Below are 17,025 nucleotides of genomic sequence, written 5' to 3'. Positions count from 1 at the left end.
GACAAACCCAAATCAAACTCACAGCTCTGTGGAGTTTCTTCACCCCGGCTGTGGCTCTGCTTCCCTCTCCCCCCTCTCTGTTTTCTCTTTTGGCTTTCTGCACGCCCCCCTCGGTTCTGATCAGAACACAATGTCGTGAGGTCAGAGCCGACTCCCTCTCAGTTCTGCTTTCTCAGTAAAAGTAGAGTAGACGCTCAGAGAGAAGATGGACCTGTGCTGCTGCTTCTGTTCTGGTCCAACAGACGGTAGGTTTGACTTTCCTTTTCCAGACTCTGCATGTGAGGATGCTTCCTGGGGGATAAACTCTGCAGTGGAGGACTTCTTGCATTATGCATGCCGTGCCACTCCCAGACTCAGCTCGGTTTTACTGCTTTGCAGAATAAAACCACGTGTGGCCATCTGCACTGATGCTCTAAAACTTTTCATTTATTTTGGAGGAATTTTATTTTAGATCTTAAGAGTTATCTCCCTGATCAGAGTGTGTTTTCCTGAGATGTCTGGCTAAGTTGGATATGTGGAAGAGACCAGGAGAATGTGGGAATCATTGAGTGTCCCCATGTGAGGGGAGTGGGAGTGGGCTTGACTCCGCCCATGTGGGAGTGAATATTTTCCACACATCTGCACCTCTCCCCTGCTGCTGCTCCCTCTGCTGAGGTTTCAGATAGTTTGCCAGTTTTTAAGACTTCAGGGATTCAAACTGGAATCGTTTTCCGTCCCTGCCCACACTGAGCTGCCAACATTTTAACATCACCCACTGATAGAGACTCTTCATTTTATTCAACTCTTTGTCTTTGAAGAAGAGCTCATAAAAAACAATCCTCAGAACATCTGGTCTACCCTGTTTTTATTTAGAAAAACCTAAATCCAGAAGCAGTGAGTGAAAAATGGAGTCCATCTTTACTGTTTCTGCATGAAATGAAGAGAGAAATGATCAGCTTGGAACTGCTGATCAGATCATTGATTACCTGATCATCATCAGTATGAGCAACTCTTTAATACAGGAATTTTGTCAGTTTGCTGATTTGAGGGTTAGGGAGTCTACAGCTCTGTTAACACAATGCCAGGATGGAAAGACATGAGCAATGATCTTAGAGAAGCAATCGTTGCTGCCGTCAACCTAGGGAGAGTTATGTGGTCATCTCTGAACTACCTGAGGTCCATCATCCTACAGAGAGGAAGCTCATTTCCAAGAGAAAAACATCCAGACAACTGCTGATCTTCCCAGGAGTGAACGTCCCAGCAGATTCAGTCCAAGGTCAGAGCGTGAAGCTCAGAGAAATGACCAAAACACCCTAGATCTCCATCCCGAACTCTACAGACCTCAGTTGGCAGGTTAAAGGTCATGACAGGACAGTTAGAAAAACACTGAACCAGTCTAGCTGTTAGGAAGGGTTGAAGGAGAAAGCCTTTTCTCTTTATAAACAGGATGGCAGCAGGACTTAGGTTGCAAAGGTGCATCTGAATGAAGAATAATACTTCTGGGACAATGTCCTCTGGACAGATGGGACCATAATGGAGATGTTTGACCATGATGGACAGAACCATGTTTGGAGAAAACCAAACAGCAGATCAACACAAACACCTCATAGCAATTGTGAAGCACGGTGGTGGAGGGGTGATGGTTTGGGCTTGTTTTACTGCTACAGGACCTTGCAGTCATTGAGTAGACCATGATCTTCTCTGTGTACCAAAATATTCTAGCATCAAATGTGAGTCCATTTGTCCAACTTCCAAAGCTCGGGTCATCAACAGAACAATGATCCATACAAAGCAGATCTACAACAGAACGGCTGAAAAAGAGGAAGCTCAAGGTGTACCAATGGCCTAGTTAAAGTCCAGACCTCAGTGTCTTGTAAATGCTGTAGTGTGACCTTCAGAGATCTGTACAGAAATCTCATATAACTTATTTATTTTTCAGCCTTCATATCATGTGACCGTTATGTGTTCATGTTGAGCTCCACCACCGAGGTCCGAGTTGTAACATCTATTTTTGATGGCGGAGCGGGCCGGCCCGCAGTGCTGCTTTGATGGAAACATGTGATCATGACCCGTCTCCTGGTGTTAGGTTTCTGACCAGCTGGTCTTCTGACAACACTGACATTTCCTGTGAGGCACTGAAGGTGCTCTTAAAACGTCTGCTGTCAGGCAGGTATCTGTGCAGACACATCCAGTCCGGCCCGGGTTCTGACTTCTGAAGCAAAAAGGTTGTGTTGCTTTTGAACATAAACTCAGTGGAATTTAACAACAAACATGCAGGGACAGACAGTAATTATACCTGAGTTCAACTGAGATGCTTTCTAAGAGGTTCCATCTGAGGAGAACATCCCCCTCAGACCTCCTCAAGCTTCAAAACGGGCCTCAGTGGAAGAACAATGGAACGGAATAACTGGCAGATTCTGGAGCTGAAGACAGTTGCTCAGAAATGGTTCTGGGAAACGTACTGATGCCAAACACACGGAAGCAATTAGCTTTCTTTGGAATGAAGCAAAGTCGTACAACGGGAGTAAGCTGATGGTGAGTGGGATATTATGGGATGGAGGAATAATAATAAAATGAAGGAATGCCTTTGGTTGGATCATCTGTTGCTCGTTAACCGCCACTGAACACGGACTCCAGGAAGTGAGCTGGAAACTTTGACACAAGGTGGATCTCTAAGTTTGGCTCTTATCAGAGATTGACCTGTGTGTGTGTGTGTGTGTGTGTGTGTGTGTGTGTGTGTGTGTGTGTCGTGTGTGTGTGTGTGTGTGTGTGTGTCGTGTATTATTAACCTGTGCAGCGCAGATAGTCTGCAGCAATCAGCCAACTCCTGCAGGACAGAAACTGTCCCAGTCACTCGAACCACAGACAGAAACGTATTTTTAGCTCCTTCTGGGCTCCAAGGCTGCAGGCATGGAGCACCAGGATCCGTTCTGAACAACAGGCAAGAGGAGACTTGTGTGGAGGAGACCAACTGTAGAAGCAGAGCCTTTTAGAGAGATGGAGGGAGGGAGGGAGGGAGGGAGGGAGAGATGGGGGGAGGGAGGGAGGACTGAGTCACCCTGACGGCAGCAGAGGGAGGGCAGCGCTCTCCTTTTGCCTCTTGTAAAACTCACAGAGAACTTGGCTGCGGCGCTGGTTTTAAAGTCCAGGATGGCACCACACCCATAGACGTTGCTCCCTCCACCTCCATCGCCCCCCTCACCTATCATCCCCCCCTCCCATCTGTTCTACCCTGTCCTCCCAGCCCGGGACTGTCCACTTTAAACCAGACCCAATGCCGACAAGCCCCCCTGGAAATGTGTTCCCGGCCCTGGTGGTTGTGGGTCACATCGTTACCCTGATCGCTGTCTGGCAGTGGAGGCTGCGCCGGAGGGAAGGTAAGGAAAGCTGGAACTTTTCTCCAGGTCCTTGTCTCCACCGTCTCTGCTGCTCTCTGTGGTTATGGCGAACACTCCTTTGCTCCCTCCTCTCTCCCCTCCTCTGTCCCCCACTCGGTTTCCTGTGCTCTTCAGATGTGGAAGTTAACCCTGTAAATGCTGGATTCTAAACAACTGGTTCCTCTGCCCTGCTGATGGGTTTTTATTCTCGGTTTTTAGGGTATTTCTCCTACTGACTGTGCAGAGCTCACTGACTGAACCGATGTGTGCTCTGTTGTTGTGAAAACACCTGATGAACCTGTTCCTGCTTGTTTTTATTGTCAAACTTTAATCATATCCTCCTCTTAAGTTTTCTGTTTAAAACATCCAGACTGAGGTATGCGTCCTTAAGGTTACCTGCAGCTTTAATATCATCAGACACACCTGAGGCAGGTCCTATTGACTGTTGACACACAGGGTCACAATGCAGCCCTGCAGGGGACACACCCTCAGGTAAATTGAAGGATTTCTCTCTGAGTCCTGCTGGTCGAGTTGAAAGCAGAAACTTGTTTGGTCGCCCAGCAGCTGGATGTGAAAAAGTCGGTAAAGAAATTTACATTCAGCTTATTGCTCCGTATCTGTAAATGGAGCTGAGGTGGAAACACCTAATGCAGAGCAGTTCTGGCAACTTTCTGCTGGTTCTGATTGCTTCAGTGGCTTTTACACAGGTGAAAGATTAACAGATAAAACTAGTTCTGTAACAGGCTAAATATAGAAACATTTTATCTGAAGATAATAAACACAAAGAATCAAACTCAAATTAACAATTCAACCTAAATTAAACCAAAACAGGAGCTGTGACTAAGTCCAGCCCATGATCAGCAGCTCGTAGAACCTCCTCCAGCAGCCCGTAGAACCTCCTCCAGCAGCCCGTAGAACCTCCTCCAGCAGCCTGTAGAACCTCCTCCAGCAGCTCGTAGAACCTCCTCCAGCAGCAGTGCTTTCTGATTGTACCAGTATCTCCGTGTCCTTTAACTGGAAAATAAACCCAAATCATAACCCCTCCACCACCGTGCTTGATAGATGGTCTGAGGTGTTTGTGTTGATCTGCTGTGTCTGGGTTTCTCCAAACATGGAGTTGTTCATCATGGTCAAACACAAAGAAGTCTTGCAGCTTTAAAACCTAAACCTAAGTCCTGCTGCCATCTTGTTTTTAGAGAGAAGACGCTTCCTCCTTCAACCCTTCTAAGCAGCCAGACTGGTTCAGTGATTTTCTACCTGTTCTGCCATGACCTTTAACCCTTAATCAGCTAACCGAGGCCTGAAGGGTCTGAGACAGAGCTCTTGGGTTTTTGGTCATTTCTCTGACCTTTGACTGAATCTGCTGGGCCGTCCGCTCCTGGGAAAACTGGCAGCTGACTGAGATGTTTTCCATCTGGAAAGAATGTTTCTCTCTGTAGAAAGATGGACTTCTGATAGTTTGGAGATGATCTTCTAAACCTTCAGAGTTTGATGGGCAGCAACAGTTGCTTCTTTAAGGTCACTGCTTATGTCTTTACAGCTTGGCATTGGGTTAACTCACATCTAAATGCTCCAGAGCTTCAACATGTCCAATCCTCTGCTGGTTATATCGTACCAGATGATTGTGCTCTTTGTGTTTCCAGTTTGTCTTCAGCTGAAGCTTTGATCAGCTGCCTCCAGGTTTGTGTTTGACTGTAAACTTTGTTCAAACATTGAATGACGAAAGCAGGCAGCGTTTTATCTCTACCTACTCTCCCTCTCTAGTTGATTTGCATTTCAGGAGATCTGCTTTCTGCTCTACCTGCTGCAGCAGAGACAATCATGAAGTGTTTGGTGGCAATCAAATGTTTGGATGAAAAGAAACAGCTTGAGCTGCTGTTGTGTGAAGCTACAAGGTGCCTTTGCCACAGAGAGAAGGTGAAAGTAGGGAAAAGGAATTTAGTCCGGAGCCAGGTTTATAAAAAGCTCTGAGATCCTCACACAGGGTGACCGCTGGTAGTAAGCTGAGGACGGTGGACCTTGTTTCCTGGATACATTCATAACAAACCCTCTGGAACGTAAAGGAACCTTCAGGCCTGTGTGTCTGCAGACCCATGCATTAAAAACTCTTGGTTTTAACGCTGCCTCCTACTTCTTTCACCTGGATTTTCACTGTAATGATTTTGTGTTCGGTTCTCTGAGGATCAGAAAGCTTCATTATCCTCAGCATTAAGTCTGATTGTGTCTAATCCGTTTAGGAAGCTGCGCCCAGTTCTGCAGCGCCGGAGTCGTGTTTGTTAGGCCACACGAGGCTCCGTGCAGGATCGGGTTCAGACCCAGCCACGTGGTCTGCAGCTGTGACTCACTTTCTGGCCGTCTGTCGCTGAGGCCGACCCAAATGCTGCCACTCAAGTTAATCTGTGCAGCACTTATAAAAACTGGTGTTACTTCAGAGTGAAAACATAGACAGGTTGGAGCAGACAGTGATAAGAGGATTAACTGCTTCGTCTGAAAAGTCAGACGATCAGGTGGAAGGAAGGTAGCTGAGTCTAAGATCCGACAACAGGCAGCCGAAAACAACAGAGAAGCAGAGTTTTTAAGCTCCAGGTGAGATGATCCGGCAGGTGTCCAACCGTGACGAGGCAAATCCTGTAATCCAAAAGTAAAGTAGGTTCAGGATGGCTGTTGTTTTCTCATGTTGCTGATTTCACTGAAGTTTATCAGCCCTCTGATTTTTAAACATTAAAGCCCATAAATCTGATCCTCTGTGAGGAACATCCCTTAGCTTGTACCGGCGGCAGCTGGTGTTCTGGTTGTTGGGATCTAGAACTCATAGTGGAGTCGGAACCTTCACTCATGTTTCTGTTTGTTCTAACTGATAATGGACCAAGAGCTCGTCAGGTTGTTTCTGTTTTTACTGAGTTTTATATGAAAGAAGAGGATTTCAATCATTCACACCTTCATCTCCACCAGACTTCTGCCTCCTGTCATGATGCATTCACTGAACCTCAGATAAAGGAACTCTCTCTTCAGCAGTTGCATCCAGCTGCAGCCGGGAGTTTCCATCTTCTCATCACTGGGAGGAGCTCAGAAACTGCTCTTCTTCCAGGCTGGAGTGATTATTCAACATACGATTAACGATTTTTAAAAGCAAGAAGTATGGATTTATTGTGGATTCCTTTCTGAACCACACAGGGTCGGATATATACCTGTACATCCACTAAAACCAAGTTGGACCAGAACCACACCCTCAATCTACATGCTTCTGGCAGATATCTGAACACTCTTCTACATTTGAACATGTTGGCATCCTGCGCAGAGTCCATTCATTTTAGGGCTGAGGTGGGAGCTTTGTGAAGGCCACTGTTAACCTGATTTATCCAGTCCAGAACCAGTTCTGATGTGTGTTTAGGTTTATTGTCTTGTTGGAACACTAGACCGGGTCCAGGTGCCAACCATCTAGTTGCTGATTTAAGATAAAGATGAAGAATTTGGAGGGAGTCCTCTTTCATCATTGTCCCATCCACCACCAGTATTACTAGCAGACAAAGTTCCACAGCATCATGCTGCCACCATCATGCCTGAACCATTGGTGCACTGTTGAAAGGTTTGACTACTTCAAACATCCTCATTGTCATGGTGTCCAAACTGCTCAATCGTTGCCTCTTGTTGGTTAAGTTTATCTAAACTGGTCAGTTTCCTGCACAAACTGGGCTTTTGAACATGGTCCATAAGGTTCCAGGGTTGTGGGAAGACCACTCCTGAAGCTTAATGTTATGCTGCTTTATCCATTCCAGAACCAGTTCACATGTGTATTTTGGGTTTACTGTCCTGTTGGAACACCCAAAGTATCAGAAAAATATTTGAATCAGAAAGGGTGAGATGTTTTACAGGAACAGGAGGTCTGGAGCTGTTCCAGACAAGTCCACCACTCTGTCAGTCCCTCCCTGCAGCTTCTTTGGAGGTCAAGTTGTCCTCCAACATAAAAACTTCAAATATGTGAAATATTTGTTGGGCTCTGTGTTGTTTAAGAGCTGCTTTAAGGTCATTTGGATAATATTGTATGTACTCTCTTCGTAAGACAGTTTATAGATGAAGAGCAGCTCTCAGTTCAGCTCTTCTTCTCCACTCCTACTAACCTCAGGATTACACTTGCATGTTAATGTTGTTGAACAGCTCCATTATGACCCCGATAAATAACATAACTCTTCTGAATGTCGCCGTTATGAGAAACAAAGAACTGAAAAACGTTAAATATGCGCACATAATAAAAATAATTTGCATCAATTCTGTCTGACGATGAAATGGCTGATAGTTGTTCTGAAAAGTCTTTTATATCCTGCATAATTTCTTATCCCGAAGTTAAAAAGTTGTTGTTAAAATGTGCAGCAGAGTGCTGGTTTGTGGAGCCAGAAGTTGTCTCTTAGAGTGAAATATGGCGCAAAGTTGCGCAGGGAAAGAGCAAAAACAAGGCTCCTCTGTCAGAGTTATTTACGGCGCGCAGCTGTTGCAGGTTTGCGGATTTATTAGCAGCCGTTTGAAAACGTGAAGCATGAGCAGAGAAAGCGCGCAGGCCCAGAACAATAAAACCAGTCCGGCTGCATCACCATGTCCCCTGCAGCTCTGCTCTGCTTTGCATTTTGGCTCCGAACGGTTGTGTAACCCGTGAGAGGCTCGGATAACTCAGACTAACAGGACGCCGTGTTTGGAGTGGGTGTGGGAGTGGGGTTTTGTGGGGATGGCACAGGTTGTTCCAGCGCCGCGCACAGATGCAGCAGCCATCTGCGCTGCGCGTCACTGTGGAAAACACGGCTGGGCCGGGCTTGTGATAAAGTGTCTGCAACCCGACACGCTCCGCTCTTTTCTCCTCCATGAGGCTCCCATAAAGGGGCGGGGAAACCCAGCAGGGCTGGTCCAGTCCCACGCAGGAGGAGGGGGCGTCTCAGGCAGCACTAGCAGCTTTACGCGCGGCGCATACCCACATCGGGATGGCCGGAGCGGAGAGCTCGGTTCGGGCCGCAGTCCCGGCCTGGTCCATGGGGCTGCAGCAGGACTTTTTGTACCGAAGGACAAATCACATCCACGAGATGAGATGCGAGGACGTGGGCTTCCATCTGTACAGCCAGATGTGCTGCGCAGGTAGGTCCGAGTGGGAGTGGGAGGAGGAGAGTCAGGTTGGGAGGGGCCGCGGTACAGCAAGCCCCGGGTGTCAAAAGGGACGTTTTTTCAGCTGCTGTAGCTTCTTTAGGGGATGAAAGAAACCAGTTAAAGAAAAATAAAAACCAGTCTATGGAAAGAGAAATATCTCTAAAGCTGCTTAGAACCAGTCTGAACAGTTTATATTTTTACTTTTTAACTTTAAAACCTTTCAAACTTTTTACAAAATAAATTTAAACAAGAAATAAAAAAATGATCATCTTTGCTTCTGCTTTATAAAACTTTATGGTTTAATATATAAAATATCTTCCTCTTCCTGAGCTCTGAATCATGGATGTGATGGTGCAGGACTACAGGCAATTTTCTGTCCACTCCTGACCTTTGACCCCCTCAGAGAATAAACAGACTGTGAGACTGAAGAAAGGATCTGGAACGTGTTTGTTCTCCTTCACTCCTCCTCTGATAAATCTGTTTATGCTGCGGGAACTCCCAGTCCCCGCCTGAGATCTTGGGCGAGAACTTCCAACTCAGGACTCGGCAGTGTGTGTGTGTGTGTGTGTGTGTGTGTGTGTGTGTGTTGTAGTGGCTGCTGCCAAGGCAACCAAGCCCACATGTTCCACATGTGAGAGCGGCTGGCGGTGGACCTGTGTCAACACTGAGGGTACTCATTAAAAGGTCTGCACAGAAGGACGAGCTTCCAGCTGCAGAAGTGAATTATTGTGCTGCGCTCTGGGTGTTCTTCCAGCAGAGGGAGACAAAGAGGGTGGATTGGTCTATTTTTATTGCCTATCTTCAACATCTGGATCATAAATCTGTCACTTCATCTTATTAGTAGATGAAGTGACAGATTGAGTTATTCTGATGATTGTAGCAGAAGGAAAACAGTCCGTGTTTTTCTAATTTTCTGTGTCAAAGAATAAATCTGCAGGAGATGGAAGAAAAATAGGAAAATAACTCCAGAAATAACACAAACAAGTGGTAATTAGTTCATACATATATTTATTTCATCCTTTTTATCCCTCACCTTGTTCTCTTTAATTTATTTGCCTCTGAGCTGCTGCTTGTGGAATGAGGATTTATCTCAGATGCTATGAGGTGTGGTTGTGTGGATCTGAGGTGTGGTTGTGTGGAGCAGCTCTGAGCAGTCAGTATGTTAGCTGCTGTACACAGCATTCTGGGTGGTCTTTATTTGGACCAACACAGAGAACAGAAAACAGAATTGCTCTAATAAAACATCCAAGAGGTTCATATGAAGGCTGGTTTGTGCAGCATTGGATCAGATCGTTATTTCTCATTAGTTGTTCTCTACATCCTGTGTTGCAACACGCTTTATGTAAAAATCCACATCCTTATAATCCATCAAAGTGATAAATTGTTCCTCAGGTGATGACAGACAAAGCTCCGCCCACTCTGTGGACCTGTGTGTTTTTTCCGCTCTGGCAGCTCGGCTCGCATCGTTCCCATAATGCCCTGCAGCTTCTCATTCCTCACTCCTTGTCCATCCAGCATCATCCCTCCATCATGTGTGATCCAGATGATGCTGCCGAGCATTCCTGTGACCCGACCCGTTGCTCCCTTCGCGTACTGTCACTTGTTCAGATGAACGTGTTGGTTGGTGAGGACGGGTGGGGTCTCTGCTGCTGCAGAGGAGGGTCGGCGCACCCTCAGCTGGAATCCAGACTCCTGTCAGCAGATCTGTCTCCATAAAACCTTCCCTCTGCACTCAAAATGTTGCTTTATCCCTCTGTCTGATTAACAGCCTTTTAAATACCTCAGATTCCTTGAGAACCTCAGAACTTCCTCAGATAAACATAGACGTCTAATTCTTTTGAAACGAGGAGAAATGTTCAATTTCTGCAGATTTTTCTCATTCTGGTTGCGTTCAAAGACTCAATATTCTGCGGAGGGATTTTTTTCAGCTCTCAGGCTCCAACATGCCGCCTCCCTCTGCAGGCATCTCAAACATCTCTGCTGCTCACAGCCTTCAGTCCCAAACTGCTCCCTCTGAGGAATCTGGTTCAGCTTCTCAGGTCCGATGTTTGACAGGTGATTTGGATTAGAAATGATCCTCATCATGCAGTGGCCATTGTCTCCAAACGGAGCAAAGGTTCCTGCTCTTTGTTCTGCTGTAGTTGGGTTTCTCTCTCCAGGAAAATTAATTCTGTGTATTTCAGGTGACAAAAAGTTCTTGTAAATTTAAACCCGGTTCTGGCCTATTGCAGAGTTGTCCAGCTCCAGTCCTCAAAGGCCCGATGTCCTCCATGTTTGAGGTGTTTCCCGGCTCTATTACAGACGGCTGAATTAACTACTCAGCATTTCATCAGGTTCTGGAGGAGCTTGTTAATGACCCATTCATTTAATTGAAGCACGTTAACCGAAACCGATCTAGAACATGTACGACACGGGTCCATGTGGACTGACACTGGACATCACAGGCCAAATGGTTCAGATAGAAAACCTGTGGGGATGGTTATGGGTCATGATATTTGTGATGGGTTTCCCTCTGTCTCCCGCCCTCAGCGTTCCTGGTTCTGTATAGCTCGCTCCATATTTGGCCATGCTTTCTGCATGGTTGGATCTGTCCAGCTGATGTTTCTGTTTGCCCCCAGACTTGGACCAAATCCTTTTCTGGGTTAGCGGTCTGTACTCTGCAGCCTCTGCACCACTGATCCACATCATCCCAACAAAAGGTCTGAACATTCCAGTCCAGAAAACCTTTCTGGTTCAGAAGGTTCGGTATCCCACTGATTGGGGTTGTATTGTTCCCAGTCGTTCCTAATCATTCCCATGTTCTCTCTTATCAGCCCGTTTGGCAATGGTTTCAGCATCTGTCCAGCTTTCTGAGCTTCCAATTGGTTACTCACTGAGCCTATGGGAACTTCCAACCTGGGTCCACTCCTCTTTTAGTTCTGGAAAACCTTCAGCTTCTGTGCTGTTGTTCCAAGATGTGGACCTGGACTGGTGTAGACATCATCTGACTGGATTTTCTAGTCATCTTCAGGCTTCTTTTTCTAAAGAACATTTCAAGTTTCCAACATCCAAGAACCTTTAGAGTCATTTGAGCTGTTTAGAGCCAGAACCAAATATTTTCAGCAGATGGTTCTAGAACAGGACTCGGGTTAGTCTGGGAATGAGCTGATGATGAGTTTTATGGTAGTTTCACCAGATTTAGAAGTATTTTATGGCCAACAAATATTACCTAAGGAATGGGTCTAACAGTATCTGAGAGAACCCACATTCAGTTTGAACAAAACTGTGTTGGGTTAAAGGGGTCACCCAGTTTAAAGAGGAGGTGGGACTTCTGCAGATGATCCAGACACCTGTAGGTTGCTGATGAAATCAGCCTCTGACATGCAGGAAACCTTCATCACTCTGGATCGGTCCAAACACAACGGTTCTGTCAGACTGACTGTAACTGTACATGGGAAGTACAGCAGAGAAGCAGCTGCAGAAATAGAAGCTCCCTGCAGCTGTTTGGTTCTGTGACGGTCCCGGTTGGGTGTGGTCAGGTGGGCGTGGCCTCTGTCGGTGCATGTGATGAACGGCAGCCCCTGACATCATGGCCTGCAGGCAGGCATTTTGTGAGATCGAAGCGGCACTGATTGTGGGAGAAAGATCTGAGAGGCTGATTCAGTGAACACTCCCTCAGAGCTTCTCGGCTCAGGCTGCTGTTTCTGCTCTGATAGCTGCTGGCTGTCAGCGACATGGAGCCAAGGTTCAGGAACTACTCCTCGGACAGCATGAGCAGCGACGGGGTCTTCATAGAGGAGCTGTTCTATCAGGGTATGCTGCGGGCCATGGACCACAGGAAAGGTAGAGTTTCCTCTGTGTTTGTTTTGTTTCAGCAGCTTCTAAGCTTGAAATCCTTCATGCTGCAGTCTTATCCTGTGACTCTGAGCTGGTCGCATCTTCATGAAGCAGTGAGTTATGGTCTGCTGTGGTCAGCTGCTTTCTTTTTAGCAACGCAGCCACACCCCTTTTACGTGTCGAGTATTTTCCTCCTTTTTACTGTTTCTGCCTCAGAAATGAGTTTCTGATCTGAAGGCTGCAGAACACACAGAAATCCTATCTGTTCAAGTTGAATTTACCTCTTGAAGTTCCTGTTTGAAAGTTTAAGAAGCAGAAAACCAACAATGAGATATTTATTTAGGCGATCAAATTTAACATCAGATACTGCATCCAAACCGGCTGGATGATGTGAGCTCGTTATGTTTGAAAGTAAATCCTTCAGGCTGCAGGATGAAGCCAAGCTAACGGGTTATTTTTCAGGAGGATTTCTGCTTATTTTCTCTCTGGCTTTAGTTTAGCAGGAGTCTTTTAGGTAATATTTTGTGTGCATAGTTATGCATCCATGATGAAATGAGGAATCAGAGTGACTGTTCCTATTTCTGAGCTTCATCTCACGTTTGTGTTTGGAAGTGGATAAGTCCTGTGTGTCTGAGTCATCGGCGTGATGCCAACCTGAACTGGGTGTTGGCGCCACGAGTTCCTCTATTCCCTCTGATTACTTCTGCTTCATATCTGTGTCTGGCTGCAAAAGATCAACTGACGGAGCTCTTTAAAGATGATAATGAGGCAAACAGTCGGGCCTTTTCACCATCAGTAAACCACTGATTGGTTTTACCTCACGCTGAAGGGAGACCACAGCTTGAAGGTCCTTGTTGTGTGGTCACATCAAGAGGGATAAATTCAAGGAAAACCTGTCAGCTCGTTGGAAAGAACTGGGGAGTGAAATCTGAAGCTCAACAAAAACACGATTCCTGCAGGGCAAAACATGTTTCAGCCGAGGAAGTCTGGGATGATTTACTCCTATTATTACTGACACAGAGCTTTAATACCTACACTAACAGCCCTGTGCATTTACACACACACACACACACACACACACACACTACATACTGTCCAGACTTGATCCCCCCCTCTCTCTGATAAACGTCCTGGTTTCGGCCGCTCTATAGTTCCGTATAATCTGATCTTATAAGAACTTTATTTTCCGTGGCTGAACTCGGTCCAGTTGCTGCTTCATTCCCCTGAGAGATTATAAAAGAACTGCCCTGATTCTGTGTTGTTCGTGTCTCCACAGATGAACGGGACCGGGTTCAGAAGAAGACCTTCACAAAATGGGTCAACAAGCACCTGATGAAGGTAAGATGATCCAGCTTCAATGAATAAAGTGAATCTGCCTTTGCACTAAATTATGGGTCAGAAACGTCCCTAAATATCCCACTGAGGTCCTCAAACAGAACATCTGAGTTTCTCAGGTTTATTGAGCCTTGAGTTTTAAACATGAATTTTTGTAACTGAACATATAATCTGCTGTAGATCAGACCCTGTTCTGTGTTTCGAGTAAAAGTGCCTAAAAGTTGAAAGTGGATTTATTTTAACTGAGGTTCGATGGTCAAATAACTGAATGTTAAAAGTCAGTTTTGTGCTTTTATACAGTTACCATTGTCTGTATTTTAATCACTGAGTTTAACCACAGCATTTTGGAGGTGTTTGCGCTTCTCTCTAGCTTTATAGGCTGACTCCAGCAAAAAGCCCAGCCTGAATATGTTGTTGTATTATTGGATTGGAAAGCATGAATTGTTGCCCCTTCATGGTCCTTCAGGCTGAAGCTGGAGCCGGATTGCTCAAAGATTCACGATGCATGAGCTGTAGTTTAATATCCTCTGATTCTATGAGTTTTACAAACTGCAGCTCTGCTGAATTTTACTTAAAGTTCAGCCCTAAAGTTTAAATTATCCACCATTCCTCAGTGGGAAGAGTTTCTGAAGCACCGGCAGATAAACTCAGAGAACAATGGCTCAGAAAACATTTCCAACCAAACTGTACAGAATAAAGTCCAGTTTGTCTCTGCATGAGACCGAGTGACTCACTCACACCTGGATCCGTTTTAGGAATCGCTGCATTGAAGCGGGCTGGAACAGGTCAGATTTTACATCTGGAGGTAAAGGAGTTTCTGAGGATCAAAAAGGACAAATGGTCCGGTTTAAACAGAGAGATGAAATATTTCCAGTTTCCTCCAGTTACCAGGGAGGGATTCCCCAGTACAACAAATTAGTTTTTCATTAAATATTTTCATCAAATGCAAAACTTAAATGTTGCTTTCAGCTTCTCACATGTTAAGAAAATCACCAAAAACCTTCTTCACCTGGTCATAAGAAACCTGGTCCTCATGGGACACTGAAGCTCATTTCATTAAACCTGATTTTAGTTTTGAAAAAAGTTACACAATTTAAGTTTCTGTCTAAATATATAAACATAATTGATGAAAAAAACACAGGCTTATTTGAATGAAAATGTCTCTGAATGTTGCAGACGTTGATTTCCTGTCGTCTTTTTCATCACTTTATTTTTTGTGTGCCAAATAGTTCATACTAAAATAAATTTGTTCATCTGTGGATCGTTTTCATATCGAGGTCAGAGAATTTATTTCTATCACTTTAATCACAACTAAACAAATAAAACTGCTTCAATCATAAACGTTGTTTGTTTTTCACTTGATGTTTAAACAAGAAGAATAAAAAGTTGATTGTTGTCATGGTTACAGCTGTTAATTGTTGCTGCGCTGCTTTGCTTTATTGCTAAACAATATGTTTACAATAATGTTTTTGTTTATTTGTTTTTATTTAGTTTTATTTTGGTCTTGTTTACTTTTGTCTTTTAATTAATATGGATTATTTTATATGCTGACATTTATCATCATTTAATCTAATCTATTTTAATTTAGTTAAATCATTCAATTTTAATGTATGCAATTTTATTCATTTTATTTGGCCGTGATTTATTTTATTTTGTTGTTTTTGTTATTCTATTTAATCATGTTTATTATTTCACTCTGAGAGCCATAAAATCAAATGCCATCATCAGATTACTATGTGGTTATTTCAACTAAAACCAATTTAAACTGAAATAAAAAGCATGTAATTAAAAACAAGTAAAAGCAAAATGAAACAACTAAAAGTTGAATGTTTGGATAAATAAACATTGTATTGACTGGACCTCGGTCCCGTCCCCCGGCCCCCGGCCCCCGGCCCCCGGCCCCCGGCCCACGGCCCCCGGCCCCCGGCCCCCGGCCCCCGGCCCCCGGCCCACGGCCCCCGGCCCCCGGCCCCCGGCCCACGGCCCCCGGCCCCCGGCTCCGCCTCCGCCAGGCAGGCTGCTCAGTGTTCCTGCGTCGCTGCGACGGATTAAAGTTTGTTTTCACTCAGCAGCTGAAGTCTGATAAAGTCGGAGGAATGTCCCGTTTCCTGAGGCTCCGTCCAGGATGACTCACAAGACGCGACGTTTGGAAAACCCCTCCGATTTATGTCCGAGAGACTCGGGATGTTGCTGAGATGTTTCTGCCCTTGAGGTGTTCCCAGGCCTGCAGCAGTGTCATGGGATGAAACCTGGAGTCCAGACCACATCTGATGGTCAGATGGTTCCTGACTCTGAAGAATCAAAGTTTATTTAAATCCAGAAAAGCAGCGTTCTCTCTCTGTCAGATCCAACTTTAGTTTGCTTCACATTTCCATAAAGGTATCCATCTTCTCACAGCAAACTGTTTCTTCTCTCCATCCATCCTTCCCTCTTTCCTCCTGTCCTCCTCCATCCTTTCCCATCAGCACTGGAAGGCAGAGGTAGGACACAGTCATTCCTGCCTGCATGTTCCCCTGAGTTTCCTCACTCCTAACCTCCCAGTTTTCCCTCCTTTTCTAACATCTCTAGGAGCTTTTTTGCAGTGTTGCTAGCTTACATTTAGCTGCTGAAAATGAGAAGTTGATCTTTAACTAAAAGCACGAGTAGTCTGCTTTTAAGTATGTTTCTGCCTAGTTTTAGAACATAGTGCTTGATTTGATCTGAATCAGATGAATGCAGCAACATGTTGATTTGAAGATGAATCAATATTTAAATTGATCTGCTTTAGCAACTATTAAAAATCAGTTTATTAAAATTCCATTTCTAGTCGAATGCACATTAAAATAGTTCCTTCATGTCTTTAAGTGACTAAAAAATGAGAACATTCTGAAAAATGCCACAAAAACCTGAATCTGAAATCACTTTGTTGTTTATGAACTGAGGAAAAAGTTTGATTTTTAGCAGCAAAAGATCAATAAAAGATCTTTTAATCACCTATAAATGAACTGTTCCAGTTTTCTGCAGGAATTGGCTGGAACCAGAGGTTCTGGTCCAGTGCTGAGGTTCTGAAGATGTTTTTTTGGGTTTACAAAACACAAGAATCTTTTCCAGATTCCTGAAATATCCAAATTTTGAACTGAAAACAGTTTTTACTGCAGTAATCTGACTCTGGCCTGTAATCCGAAGACGTCCAGAGGAGATTCTGATCATGCATGACTCCAGAACACGGGCAGAACATTCCAGACCTGCTGTGCTTCTCTGCACCCAAAACACAGCAAGCGTTTTCCCTTTCAGAATCAAACAGACATAAATGAAAGAATAAATAAAAAATGGGCCTGCAGCTCCAGGGGAAAGTTCAACCTGAATGATTATACATCCCAGAAGGTTTACATACAGGCTCAAATATATACAT

At 44.8% G+C, this 17,025-nt stretch overlaps 1 protein-coding gene across 6 annotated transcripts in view; it reads left to right on the top strand.

Moving 5' to 3' along the window:
* pleca (plectin a) overlaps positions 1-17,025 on the top strand; it is a 130,564-nt gene that overhangs the window by 66,486 nt on the left and 47,053 nt on the right. For 2 of the 6 annotated variants that reach the window (XM_047384034.1, XM_047384033.1), the window contains exons 1-2: positions 8,301-8,474; positions 13,576-13,637. In XM_047384034.1, coding sequence (XP_047239990.1) covers positions 8,324-8,474; positions 13,576-13,637 — 213 coding nt within the window. In that variant the 5' untranslated portion in view covers positions 8,301-8,323. Of the gene's footprint in view, positions 1-72; positions 246-8,300; positions 8,475-12,181; positions 12,306-13,575; positions 13,638-17,025 lie in introns of those variants that run through there. The other 4 variants (XM_047384036.1, XM_047384035.1, XM_047384037.1 and 1 more) reach the window with 3 other exon arrangements.

This window comes from Girardinichthys multiradiatus, chromosome 13 (assembly GCF_021462225.1).
Source record: "Girardinichthys multiradiatus isolate DD_20200921_A chromosome 13, DD_fGirMul_XY1, whole genome shotgun sequence".
Classification (NCBI taxonomy): Eukaryota; Metazoa; Chordata; class Actinopteri; order Cyprinodontiformes; family Goodeidae; genus Girardinichthys; species Girardinichthys multiradiatus.
The sequence above is the reverse complement of the archived record's forward strand: the minus strand, read 5'-3'. Positions and strand labels throughout refer to the sequence as shown.